The 12,517-nt window shown below is 59.8% G+C and overlaps 1 protein-coding gene across 6 annotated transcripts in view; it reads right to left on the bottom strand.

The window, feature by feature from the left end:
- The window catches only part of NDRG4 (NDRG family member 4), a 41,256-nt gene that overhangs the window by 11,378 nt on the left and 17,361 nt on the right, over positions 1–12,517 (bottom strand). For 4 of the 6 annotated variants that reach the window (XM_045076133.1, XM_004744282.2, XM_004744285.3 and 1 more), the window contains exons 2-3: positions 10,126–10,220; positions 5,802–5,846 (exon numbers count right to left, since the gene is read on the bottom strand). In XM_045076133.1, the coding sequence (XP_044932068.1) occupies positions 5,802–5,846; positions 10,126–10,197 (117 nt within the window). In that variant the 5' untranslated portion in view covers positions 10,198–10,220. Of the gene's footprint in view, positions 1–1,732; positions 1,893–5,801; positions 5,847–10,125; positions 10,221–12,517 lie in introns of those variants that run through there. The other 2 variants (XM_004744286.3, XM_004744287.2) reach the window with 2 other exon arrangements.

The following is a 12,517-nucleotide window of genomic DNA, read 5'->3' as shown; positions in this document are numbered from 1 at the left end:
GCTCACTGATGGCTGACCATCGTGTGCTTCATTTACTTTTCACAGGGACCCAAACTGAGGTTGGGAAAGGAGAAATGACTTGCTCAAGGTCAAGCCCAGAAGGGGTAAGCTGGGCCTTGCCAGGTGCCAGCCTCCGAGGCCAGGAGAATGCCCTGAAGCCTCCGCTCCAGAGATTTCCAAGCAGGCAGCTGTCCACGGCTGCCTGTCCCTGCTTGGGGGCCATGCTCTCTGGTCCCCCAGCCCCCACACTACTCTCTCAGCTCTGGAGGGCAGGGGGTGGTGGGCAGGAGGGGCGCCGATGCACACAAGAGCTGCAATGCGCTTCCTGCAGCATGAAGGGCGGTTCTCCATGGGGGTCAGCGCTGGCCCTGGGGTACCTGTCAGGGCCCAGGGCGGCAGTTGTCCACCCGCACACCTCTGCCGCCCGTCGCTGTGCGTGGGGGGTGTCTACTCGCTTCCAGCCCTGGTGTGACCGCGCGTCACCATCAGCAGACCCTGGGCCTCGGGACTTAGGCACAGTGCTCTCCTCCTGCAAAGGCTGGTCCTGTGCGGCCCAGTGACTTGGCTGAACACCCACCCCCACCCCGCCACCGACCCAGAAGCTCTGACCCAGCTCAGCCAGACAGGAGCCCAGTGTCCCCGTCCCTCGGGGTGCAGCACCAGAGGGGCGACCCAAGGGCCGCAGCCGGATGCGCTCTGAGCCCCCAGCCCCCAGGACCGAGCGCTCTCATTGGCTCCCGGTGACGTCAGAGCCCCCTCCCTTGCTGCAGCAGGGCGGGCGCCCACCTGGAGGTGGGGGCTCTGACGTCCTCTCTTGGTGGGTCCATCTCCCCTCGCTCATGACCTTGAGAGCTGGGGTGCAACGTGTGGGTGGGGGAGAGGGGCTAGAGGGGGGTGGCTAGTACGATTCATTCCATCAACCACATCAGCGATTGGGCCGACCACTTGGAGTAGGCGCTGACGTGCTGCATGGGTGCGGGGCAGCGGAGGTGGGGGAGGGGGAGTGGTGCTGTGCCCCGGCAGGGCAGGCTGGGCGTAGGGTGGAGAAGACTTGGGCCCTGGCTTCTCCCTCTTTGAGGAAGAACAGAACCCCTGGGCACTGCTGCCCGGGGCCCTTACCCCAGCAGGATCATGGCTCCAGCACTGCCTTTCCCTACCCTCTAAATAAGACACAGCAACCCCTCCTCGTCTCCTCTCTTGCAGGGACCTCGGCCTGAAGGCTGTGATAGCAGCCGGCCCAGACCTCCCCGCCTCAGCCGGACTGGCACCAAAGTTCCCTGGGGACCGCAGCGGAGGAAGGAAGGAAGAGGCTGTCCTTCCGTTCTCACTCCGGTGCAGCCACCCAAACAACCAGGACAACCCTTGCGGGGTCAGGAAGAGTGACACCCTGACACGTGCAGGGAAGAGAGCCTCCCCCAGGGCTGAGGCGGTCGTCACAGGCCCGCGGCAGATGCCAGCCGGGCACCTGCCAGGCCAAGGGCACACCGTCAGTGGGAGGTGCGTGCGCCTCATTCCGCTTTCTGCGGCTTTTGGCCCTTCCCCGCAGGCCCTGACTAGCAGCTGACCCCCTAGCCACTGCTGCAGGCCAGGGGCACCAGGGACTCTAGAACCTGCCGCCGGCCTTGCCTCGGTGATGCCCAAGGTGAGGCGACCAAAAGCAGCTCCGCCACCAGAGGCACCGGGCTGTCCCTTGCTCCCTACCCACCTGGCCGCCCCCAGAACCCTCACTCACCCCGTCCCAGCACTCCGGCATCTTGCCGAGCGAGAAGGCGATCCGCCTCTACCAGGCAGGGCAAACAAAGGCCTGAGTCACCAGGGTCCAGAGGGAGGGGGCAGAGCAAGGGGGAGATGGCGGTGCTGTGATGGGGTGCCGCTCCCTGGGCCATTTATATGCAGAGCCCAGCCGGTGGCCCGCCCCGCCTCCCTGCGGGGTTTCTGAGCAGCCACTCGCTCTCCCCAGCCCCTGCTTCCAGATTGGCGGGCAGGAGGCGAACTGGGCTCTCATTGGCTTCCAAAGTCCTCACTCACCCCAGCTCCTGCTCCTCCTCCTGCTCCCCCCACTTCCCAGCAACACAGCATCCTCGCTGGTCCCCAGGCCCTGCATCCTGCCCACCCCCAGCACAGGCACCCCACCCCACCCCAACCCCCAGCCGCATGCGGGGATCCTGGGAAGATGAGACAAGAATCTACCCATACAGGTGTGTCCTGTGTCAGGGACTCAGGAGCCGCCCGTGGACACGCACCCCAACATACGGCAGGGCACACAGACATGCCCTGGATGGCACAGCCCTTGACCCGTTCCCTGGGGAGCAGGGGTGCCTGAGAGGGCTGGGAGCCCAGCCTCCGCCTCAGGTAGGTCTGGATCACTGAGCCTTACAGGATGGGGGAGTGACTGGCTATCTGGGGCAACCTTCTGTGGTGACCCTGTTCCTGCTCCTCCTCCCCTCCCCAGGGTCTCCCTTAGGGCAGCCCCCACTCTACCCACATGTATGCCCCGTGCCTGCCCACAGGGCCATTGGCAGGACCAGCGGCATGGTGGGCACACACCAGCTCTGCCCTCCCATCTGCATCCTACAGCAAGGGGCTGGAGGCCACCATGGGAGAAGAGGAAGAGGAGTCAGCCTGCCCAAGCAGCCGGACCCCCCGCCTCCTGCAGACGCCCCAGCTCTCTGTTCTGGGGCCAACCCATGGTGGGGGCGGGGGGCGGGGGCAGGACGCACGGCCAGCCCCCGTGCCCTGTCCTCCTGAGCAGCAAGGACTTGTGTGGGGAGCTGGCTAGAGACCCTTGGATAGAGTAAACTGGGAAGGAGGAGGCAGAGGAGAGGAGAGGAAATGGGTCAGGGAGTGGAGACTAGGAGGGAGCCCGAGGACCGAGAGAAGCAGGAACGACTCAGGAGGGTGCTGGGCGCCTGTGCCCCCATTCCGTCTCTTTCATGAGGGAACGCGCCACTCAGGCCAGCCTGCTCTGCCAGCCCTGCACGCTGGCTGGCAGCCCTGGGGCGAGGGGGTCGCCTCCCCATCTCTGGGCATCCAGTGACCTGGTATCACCTGCCATGGGTGCTAGTCCCAGCCATGTCCTCTGCCCTGGGCGCACCAACAACTTTCCCTGCCCCATCTGTGACCTCCGGCTCTGGGGACCCTGGACTCTGCACTCTCCCAGCACAGCGACGGTGCAGAATGGGGTATTCCCCTGCCCCTTAGAGACGGGCCATGCTCCCTAGTCCCTGAGGCCACTCTGGCACAGCCCAGCCCCTGCCCTGTTCACCTGCTCCTCCTACCTGCTCCTTAAAGGGGACGAGGGTTGTCCTCCCACTGCTCTTCTGTGGTCCCCATCCAACAACCTTATGCCCAGTCCAACCTCTGACCCTCTGAGGGGCTCTGCCACCCTTGGTCCCCAGGGAGAAGCTAACCCTGGATACTGCCCACTCCCAGCCAAGGCCCCCATTTCCACTCGGCTCGCTGGCTTCAAAACCACAGACCTGAGTTCAGGTCCCGTCTCCCCCACCCACTAGCTGGGTAACCCCAGGTAAGGCTTTACAATTTCTCTGTGCTTCAGGCTCAACCGTAACACAGGAATCCAGCCTTCCTGAAGAGTTGCTGTGAAAACAAGCGAGAGTTCCATGAGGGGCTCCGAACCTGACCTCGTGCCTGCCCAGGCCCTTAGGGGAGAAACAGGGCAATCCACGTGTCTTTCCACACTGTGGTCCTTTCCCTGGACTGTGGTCGGATAAGGCAAGGTCAGGTCCTAGCCAGCCAAACCTTGGCTCCACCTGTATCTCTGCCCCTTCTCTGCTGTGTGACCCTGGGCAAGTCAGTCAACCTCTCTGGGCCTCCACATCTGTAAATGGGAGAACAGCTGTGCTGTCTGCAAGGATAACACATAGTCCTCACGCGGCTATGGAAAAGGATGAAAAAAAACTAAAGCACAGAGAAGTTTACTGTCCCACTTAGCTAGTAAACACGGAGCTTTCCAGCACCTTAGCACTCAGGGCCTGGGGTCACATTGTTAAGGGCAGCAAATGCTTATTAGCATATCTCCCACTTGCCAGCCTCTTCCAAACACCTTGCACATGTCATCTTATTTTATCTCCTTAACATCCACGTTACAGATGAGGAAAATGAAGCACAGAGAGGTTCTGTCACCTGCCCAACACCACACAGGAGCAGGGACCACACCCAGGCTGCCTGCCTCCGACTCCACACTCTGGAGGCCACCGTCACTGGGAGCTCGGGATCTGAGTGCTGGGCCTCGGGCATCACTTCCCGGGGAGGTCTGAGCTCTCTGTCCTCACTGTGCAGGTAAGGTAGTGACAGGCTCTGCAGGTCACACGGCCCACAGGTGGAAGGGACAGGCCCTGGACCCAGGTCTGTTGGGCTTGTTTGTCTTGCCTCCCCCACTGGCTGGGTCCATTGAGGCAAGGAATGAAAAGGGGATAAACTTCCTGCCAGGCCTTGGCCCAGATTAGGGCCATGCATCCTCTCAGCTGCTTTTCGAGGGGAAAAAAAGAAAAAAGAGGCGGCAGCCTCTGGGGGTGTAAGTGGAGTAGAAGGGCGGGAGCCTCTAACACCTGCTGTCCTCTACCGAGCAAACGGGCCTGAACACAGCTGGCCAGCCAGCTTGGCCTGGCCCATGGGGCACAGGTTCAAAGGACCCCAGGATTCCCTTGGCCCCTTTCGTACTCCCCAGCTGTGTTTTGGGGGCTGGCGGTCGACACTACTGGTCTGGTAGGTCCCACCTGCTGTCAGCCAGGTCTAGCCGGGCCTTTTGGGGATTTTACTTCTCCAGCCCCCTTCTGGCGCAAAGGGGCTGTCTGTCCTGTCCTCCTCCGAGCTGGGAGAACAAGAAGTCCCTCTTGAGGTCCCCCAGCTGGGCCTGGGCCACCTCCCGGCCACATCCCTCCTCTCCCTGCTTCTGGGCTCCCTCTTGTTCCCCAGACCCAATCCCGTCCTCAGCTCCAGACCCCTTTGTGTTTGGAACCGGTGCTCCCAGGGGACAGGAGCACATGCACGTGGGCGGCTCCAAGGCCTCCTCTGGTGTCCTTGAAGGGACACATGACCCAGAGCCTGACGCACAGGCCTGGGATCCGGGTCCCTGCTGCAGCACGGGGTGCTGGGGGGAGGAGCCTGCCGGCCTCCCCACCATGCGTCACCCTGGCGTCCAGACCTGGAGGCTGGGGCTATGGGGGAAGGGGCGGGCTTCCGGAGACCAAACCAAACTGAAGGCAGGCTCAGGCGAGGGGCCGTTCTGGCCAGCCAGGAGGAAGGTCCTAGAAGGGTCTGATTTGGTTCAGCAGCTTTTGATGGCCAGCAGCCCTTTGGAACCTGTGGAGGTTCCCGCCGCGTCTACCTTCAGATGTTTGCTGAGGCCCGGAAATAGAGGGCGACGATGGGACTCAGAGGGAAGGAATGGCACCATGCAGAGGAATAAACACAAAGAACAATTTCAATTTTCACAGGGAACCTGGCATCAAACTCCAGAGGACACGGTTGTCCCGGCGACGGTTTCCACGGAAACGGGAGCTATTTCGGAGCGCCAGCCTCACTGGAGGAAAGTGCTGATTCAGATGACAACATCCCAGCTCCATCCTCGCTTCCCCAAGGCCTCACCCCTGCTCTGGTCCCAGCAGGGGAGCGGAGGCCTGTCTCTACTGTGCAGGGAACAGGGAAAGCTGGGGTGAAGAGAGGGGGGCGGTCCTGGAGGCTGTGAGAAGGGCGGTGACCCTCCTCTGGGACCAGGCTGGGCAAGGTCAGTGGCTGGCGGCTGGCAGTCCCCTGTCTGGGGAGGTGGAGCCGAGACCTACCTTCCAGTCTGTGTCCACGGCCAAGAGGAAGGTGTCGGAGTTCTCCTGAGGGAAGAGAGAGGAGCACGTTAGGCCCTGCCTGGCCCAGGGGCTCCAGGGGCTCCGGCGGCTCAGCCTGGAGCAGATTCACTTGCTGTGTTCCCGGGTCCAGGTTAATGTTAACAAAGGCGACCCAGGGCTTGCCAAGCAGCGGGCAAGTTAAGTGCCTTGTGGATAAGCCTACAAGTAGCTACTCAGACCAACTTTACCTATTCATTGAAAATGTGGAGATGTCTATCTTACAGGTGGGAAGGGAGAGGCTTAGAGAGGCTGACTCACCTGGCCAGAAAGTGGTGAGAACTCTGGAGCCAAATCCTTGCTGGGGGTCCCTCTGCCCTGCTGCCCCCACAAGGTCAGACCGCGGGGGCTTCACCGCAGAGGATGGCAGGGAAGGTGGGCAGAGAGAGGCAGGACGAACACACCCACATTAGGGATGGGGAAGCTGAGGCCCCGCAAGGGAGGAACTTGGGGCTTTTCCGAGCTGCACAAAGGCTCTGTCTGGGTCTGCGGCTCCTCCCACCTTTCCAGACCTGCCTGCTTTGGGCTCTCAAAGCACAGAGGTCCCCTGCTTTCAGGCTCATTGACACCATACAGTGGGAGTCGCTGGGGCCCATCCTTCCCCCCGGGGCTGCAAGTCCCATGAGGGCAGGACCCCATCCGGCTCTGCTCTCCCCACAAAGCCTGGGCCGGAAAGGGCTTCCCAAACCCAGACAGAGCTGGATGAGCGTCTGCTTTTGCAAATGAGGGGAATCAGCTTGGAAGCACCCACTGTTTGCAAGGCAGCCGCTTGCGATGCGGAGTGGAAGAGTGGGCTAGAACCCCACGTGTGTGTCCTCTGTGGGTCTGGTCTAGTGAAGGAAACCTCGTGGGGTTAAGAGGGGAGTGGCACGTGTCCAAGAAAAGCAGAGACCCTGGCCCTCTGCCTTCCTCTCTGCTGTGCCTGTCTAGAAACCTCGGCGGTGACACACGGGGCAGGCCACCTCGCTTCACGGCCTCCATGTCCGCGAGGATTAAAGAGAAGCGCGGTCACTCTGTCCTTTATTCTCCTGCACTTGACCTTCTGGGCTGCACAAGGTTCCAGGAGGCTCTACCCATGAACACGTGGATAAATGAGACAGTCCGATCAGGACCAGGATGTTACCCGAGGACGGCGAGACAAGGACTGCTCCGCTAATGGACAAGACGGAAGACGACGCCAAATCACCGGAGTTAAAAGGAAAAGAATGAAAACCAGCAATTCGGATGTTTTACTCTCAACATAAGGATAAGTTCAACCTCCTGCTTTCTGGCAGTTAAGGTGGTGGGGGCGGTGGACAGAGTGAGCCGGGTGTAGAGGGTCTCCCACCCCAAGAGGAAAGCCAGATTTCCCGTGGCTGGGACTGTGGCATACACAGTGTCTGTCCTCTGGCCTCACCTCCCCGCTCCTCCAGGGCCCGGGGGTTCTGGCTGCGGGAGGGGTGGAGAGTGCCGAGGTGGCCAGGCCACTCCTGAACCTCGGAGGGAGGGGCTGGGGGTCTCCGGGAAGGGGACGAGGCTGGTGCCTGATGAAGCCTCTCACTGGAAGGTCACGCCCGAGCCGGAGGGCAGGGAAGGAGATCGGTGAGATTTCTAGACGCAAGACCCTAAGAGCGGAGAGGAGGAAGCAGTTTTGTGAAAAACAAAATCAACACGAAGGATGAGGCAGACAATGGCGGGGCCTGCCGTGCGCTTCCAGCGGGCTTGGGGGGGGGGTCCCCGGGAGATGGGAAGGCCTTGGAGGGGCAGGAGCCAACGAAGAAAGAGCAGGGATGATACACGCCAACCCAGGGCCCCAGGAGGTCCTGGAAGGAGAGCAGGAACAGTCTGAGGCAGACGGGTGGGCGAGAGCGCCCAGCTGGGAGGAGGCCCAGCAGCGGCTTGGGGGAGTCGGAGGATGGGGACAGGGCAGGGGCAGAAGGAGCAACAAATCCCCCGCGGAGCCCTGGACACGCCTGGCGTCCGGGTCTTCCAAGGCGAGCAAGCCCTGAATGGTGAGCTCGATGGTGGGTGAGGATGTGGGACTCTGCATTCCCCGGATGCAAAGAGTTGGCGCCCAGCAGACCGGAGAAGGTTTAAGAAGCGAGGGGACAGACACCTTCCTGTGCTGCAGCTAGGAGAGAGAACGGGGGAACGGCTGGGAAAGAGAGGGCCAGAATGGCTCTGGAAGCCCAAGAGTGAGGTCAGGAGAATCTGCAGTGGCCGGGCTGGGAGCACACGGGTTCCCCGGGCGCGGGGGATGGGACCGTTGATGCGGATGTGACCAGGGCTAGAGCACGAGGTTTGTGCCAGGCCAAGGGAAGAGAGAAGCGGTGGGGGGGCTCAGGGCTGAAACGCAGATCCTTTGGCAGGGAGGGCACGTCACGGTGGCAAACTCAGGTCCGGGTCCAGGAGGGATGAAGGGGGACACCAAATACAGCAGACAGAAGGCAGGGCCAGGCTGGTCAAAGGTGCCGTGCTCACCAAGTCAGGGCGGGAGGGGCAGTAAGGACCGGCCCAGGCTGGCAGGGAAGGGGTGTGGGGGCATCGCTTGGGGTGTCCCGCAGAGGTGGAGGGTGGGAGAGCCAGGCTGGGAAGCACGAGGCCAGGGTGCCCTCAGATCTCTGTGCTGCCCACAGACACTTGGTACCTGTAGACAGTGCCTCTGGGCAGTGACTCCAGAACCCCCTCGCCTCAGCTCTTGCGGCAGGGTGCAGGGGTCCCCAAGGGCACCGTCTACCCACCTAGACTCACAAGCAGGGCGGGCTCTGCTTGACTCGAAATGGGGGGGGGTGGTTGTGGGGGGGACTTTTTCAGGAAGTTCTGGGAAACTTCCTTCTTCTGAGACACATCACAATCTGCGATGACCTCGACTCTCTTCACCGAGAGCCTTAGGTGTGCAAGTCTCCGCTAGGCCCTGGGGAGACCAGTAATAAAACGGACAGGATCCCTGTTAGGGGGTCAGTATTGGACCTGGAGTTGGAGAAGGCCTCTCTGAGGAGGGGCCATTGGGACAGAGCCTAAATAAAGTGAGGACAAGTTTGGAGCAAGGTAGCCCAGGGGAAAGCAGCAGCTGGGGACAGGAGTGGCTGGTTCAAGGAAGAGTAGCAGGCTCCTGGGCAGGAGAGGAGGCTGGGGGGTGGGGTACAGACCTCCTCCTGGGCCTGGGAAGGGCGGCGGTTGCAGCTCGAGCCAGGTGGCAGGCACTGGCCAGCTTTAAGCAGAAAGTGACATGGTATATTTTAAAAGGCTGTAGAGTAAGGAGAGCACGAGGGAGGCTCCTGGCAGCCCCGAGACAGGAGATGGGGGGCCTTGGGACAGGCCGGGGAGACAGCTAGAAGGCAGGCGGCAGCTCATCAGCCGCTCCCTGACCATTCCTGGGGGCTGCCCCCACATATTCAGGTCTTGTTCATTACCCCAAGATTCTGTCTTGAAGATAACGGGCGGGACTCCCAGCCTGGTGTGGCTGGGCCCCCGGAGCTCTATCCAGCCACTTTGTCCCAACACAAGGCACCCAGCGGTTCTGGTGCTCAGGTCCTGGCCGGAGGCTGTGAGAGGATAGGGCAGAGACCAGTGTGCCGAGGTTTTGGGGACAGGGCTCCTGGCTTCCCCATCTGTAAACGGAGGGGTAAGCGGCACAACCAGCAGAGACCCGGGGTTCCCACGCTCAAGGATTCTCTGAGCAGTGGATGCACAGCTTTTCTTTGCAGGAAGGGAAAAGGAGGCTGCACCAGGCATCACCACAACAAGAAAATGTGAGGTACAAACAACTCTGGAGTCTAACACTCAGCGCCCGGGAGGTGACCCTTGGGGACAAAACAATCTCAAGTGCCTTAATCCCACTGCTCTGGATGACACGGCTGGTCATAGCTGCCCTTGGTCCTCAGAAGCTTGTGAGGAAGGACAGAGAAGTCCACAGAGGAGGAAAGGCCCTGCCACTGCCCAGTGGGTACCCTCTTGGGGCTCCATGGCCTTCCAGAACCAAGGGTTGAGCATGGCCTCCTTCCCAACAGCTCTGTGACCTTGGCCAAGTTAGTTAACTTTCTGTGCCTCAGTTTTCACATCACTGAAATGGGACTCACTCTCCTAAAGAGCCTCCCCGCCTCAAAGGCAGCAAAAGCCACAGCGCAGTGGGCTGGGTCTCAGGGTGGCGGGAGGACTCCAGGTGCCAGGCTCCCCAAGGAGGGTCCCTGGGCTCCAGGCCATCGGCAAAACTGGAGGGAAGACACGCGGTTTCCTTCTTGGCCACGAGGTGGCGCCCTCTACCCCAGGACCGCAAAAGGCCACTCACCAGCTCGGCAGCGTCCTGGCCCCGGAGCAGTGGCTTTTCCTCGGGGAATCGCAGCTCCTGCAGCCCGGCCATGGTCACGTCGTGGAGCAGGAGCCCTAGGGAGGGAGGACGATGGTCAGGCCCTGCTGCGAATCTCCCCGGTGTAGAGGAGGACAGCACAAGCGCCGTGCAGGGGCAGAGGGGGCCACACCCACCACTTCGTTTCTGGAACCCCGGACCCCCTCCCTTCCCGGTTCCTAAGTGCAGCCTCAGCGCAGGGCTTCGCACGGGCATCGAGGCTGCGTTTGCAAGACCCGCCTGTTTAGCTCAGAGGCCGTCATTATATTATTTGCTCTGAAAAGTTAAAACACGCTTAGAAAGAATAAAGAAGAGAAAAAGCACCACAGGATGATTCTTAAAACAATGTCAAGAAAAATTCTGCATTCATTGAGATGAAGAGGGATGGGTGTGGGGAAGCCGAATGCAGGTGCAGAAGCAGACAGAAGCCACCTGTGGTTGGAAGTGGACAGTGGGGTCCTGGAGGGCACAGGGAGGAACAGAATCAAGGGCTGCCTTGGAGCCTGGGAGGAAAAGCCTGGCTGGGGATGGCCCTGGGAGCATGGCAGGCAGAGCATACAGTGAGGTTGAAAGAGGGGGCGCTGAGCTAAATGTTCCAGCCACAGGGAGGGATGACCGCTCAACCTAAAGCCCCCAGATACGAGCGCCCAACCCCTAACAGCTGGGTGTCCCTGGGAGACCAAGGCTTCAGTCTGAACCTCAGGAAACGGTTATGTGTGCACATGTGTGTGTGCATGCCTGGCTGGGTGTGTACATTTGGAGGAGCCCATGGTGAGGGAAGAGGAGTCAGAGACAATCTGTGGAGCACCACCCGCCAGGATCACACCCAACCCCCCAACCACCCCCCGACACCCGTGATCCTTGCTTGTATCTTATGAGGGCACAGATTAGAATGCACTAGGAGAAAAACTAGCCAAGGAGGTGAACTGGAAATCTGTAAAATGATTAAAATTGACCAATAAATACACGAGAAAATAAAGCTCATGAGAAGTCAAGGAAATTAAAATTAAAACAAAAACAAGATACTTTCTTTTTTTTCTTTTTTGCCCATGGACTTGGCACAGTGTCGGCAGTGCTGGTAATGACGCACGGAAGCCAGCGCTTCTCGTGTCCCACCTGTGGGTGTAGAAACGGCTACCTCTTTCTGGAGGGCAGTTTTGCAGAATGAATTAAAGTGATTTAAAAGGTTCATGGTCTGGGACTCAGCAGTCCTCTCCCTGAAGGCATTTCCTAAGGAAACCAGACAGGGTACCTCGTGATTTATCTGTAAAAATGCTCACCTCAGGGCTTTCTTGAATAATAATAATAAACTAGAAAAAGCTAAAAGTCCATGAAGAAGGCACCAGACAAACTGTGGGTCAATCACTTGTGAATGATGATGTAATACTATGGGGGAAATTACTGTATTCTAATAAATGGAAGAAGAAGTTACAAAACATACAAGATCATTGAGATCACAAAATAGGACCAGCCCCGCAGACAAGCCTGGAAGGATGCACATCGTGACGTTTATGGGCATCCTTTCTGGGTGGAGGACTGAAAACAGGGGTCCACAATCTGAAATCTAGAAAAACCAGCAATTTTTAGAGACGATATGAAGAGCCCCGTCAGTTCCTTCTTGCAAGCATTTCACGGCTCATGAAGTACTTCCTTGTGCTATTTAACTTCAGCCTCCAGGAAAGTGAGATAAGGAAACCAAGAGGTTCCCCGGCATGCCCAGATGGCGCCAGGCCTGGGAATGGGGCCTTTTGGATTCCTACTTGGGTCTGGAACTCATTCCTTAGGGCCACAGCCCCCTGACCAGGAAGGGGATTCTTAGCGGTCCTCCCGTTTGTCTGTCCTGCTTCAATTCTATTTTCATCTTCTCAAGGGGGAAGCCCTTGAACCTTCCCTTCTGCCCCAAAGGCTGACAGTCCCACCAGCTGGTTGGTCAGAAGGCGCACCCCAGCCTCCCCCTGCCTGTTCCTTCTCCCTGTACAAGACCCAGTGACCGCGGAGTTGGCGTGGTGAGTGCCGGGGACTCGGGCACAGGGCCTCAGAGGGAACCGATTTCTGTGACAGACGGTCAGGACACCAACGTGCAGCTCCAGACCTTCCCTGGGCTTCCTTCCCTCCTGTTAGAAGCAGGAAGCATCAGTATTAGGAAGCTAGTGCCTCGAGATTACACGGGAGTCCCCACGGGAGCGTAGTTTGGGGTTCAAATAGGCTGAGGTTGGGCTGGCAGCTGCCGGTCACCCAGGCCTCCGGACATAATGGAGAGCTGCAGAGAGCTCTTGGGAGAGCCCCGTCCTCGGCATAGGGAGGTCCCTGCCCGCTCAGGCCCCAGGTCCCGCAC

Source organism: Mustela putorius, unplaced genomic scaffold (genome assembly GCF_011764305.1).
Source record: "Mustela putorius furo isolate JIRA1106 unplaced genomic scaffold, ASM1176430v1.1 tig00000174_pilon_pilon_pilon, whole genome shotgun sequence".
Taxonomy (NCBI): Eukaryota; Metazoa; Chordata; class Mammalia; order Carnivora; family Mustelidae; genus Mustela; species Mustela putorius.
This window is presented reverse-complemented; position numbering and strand designations above follow the sequence as displayed.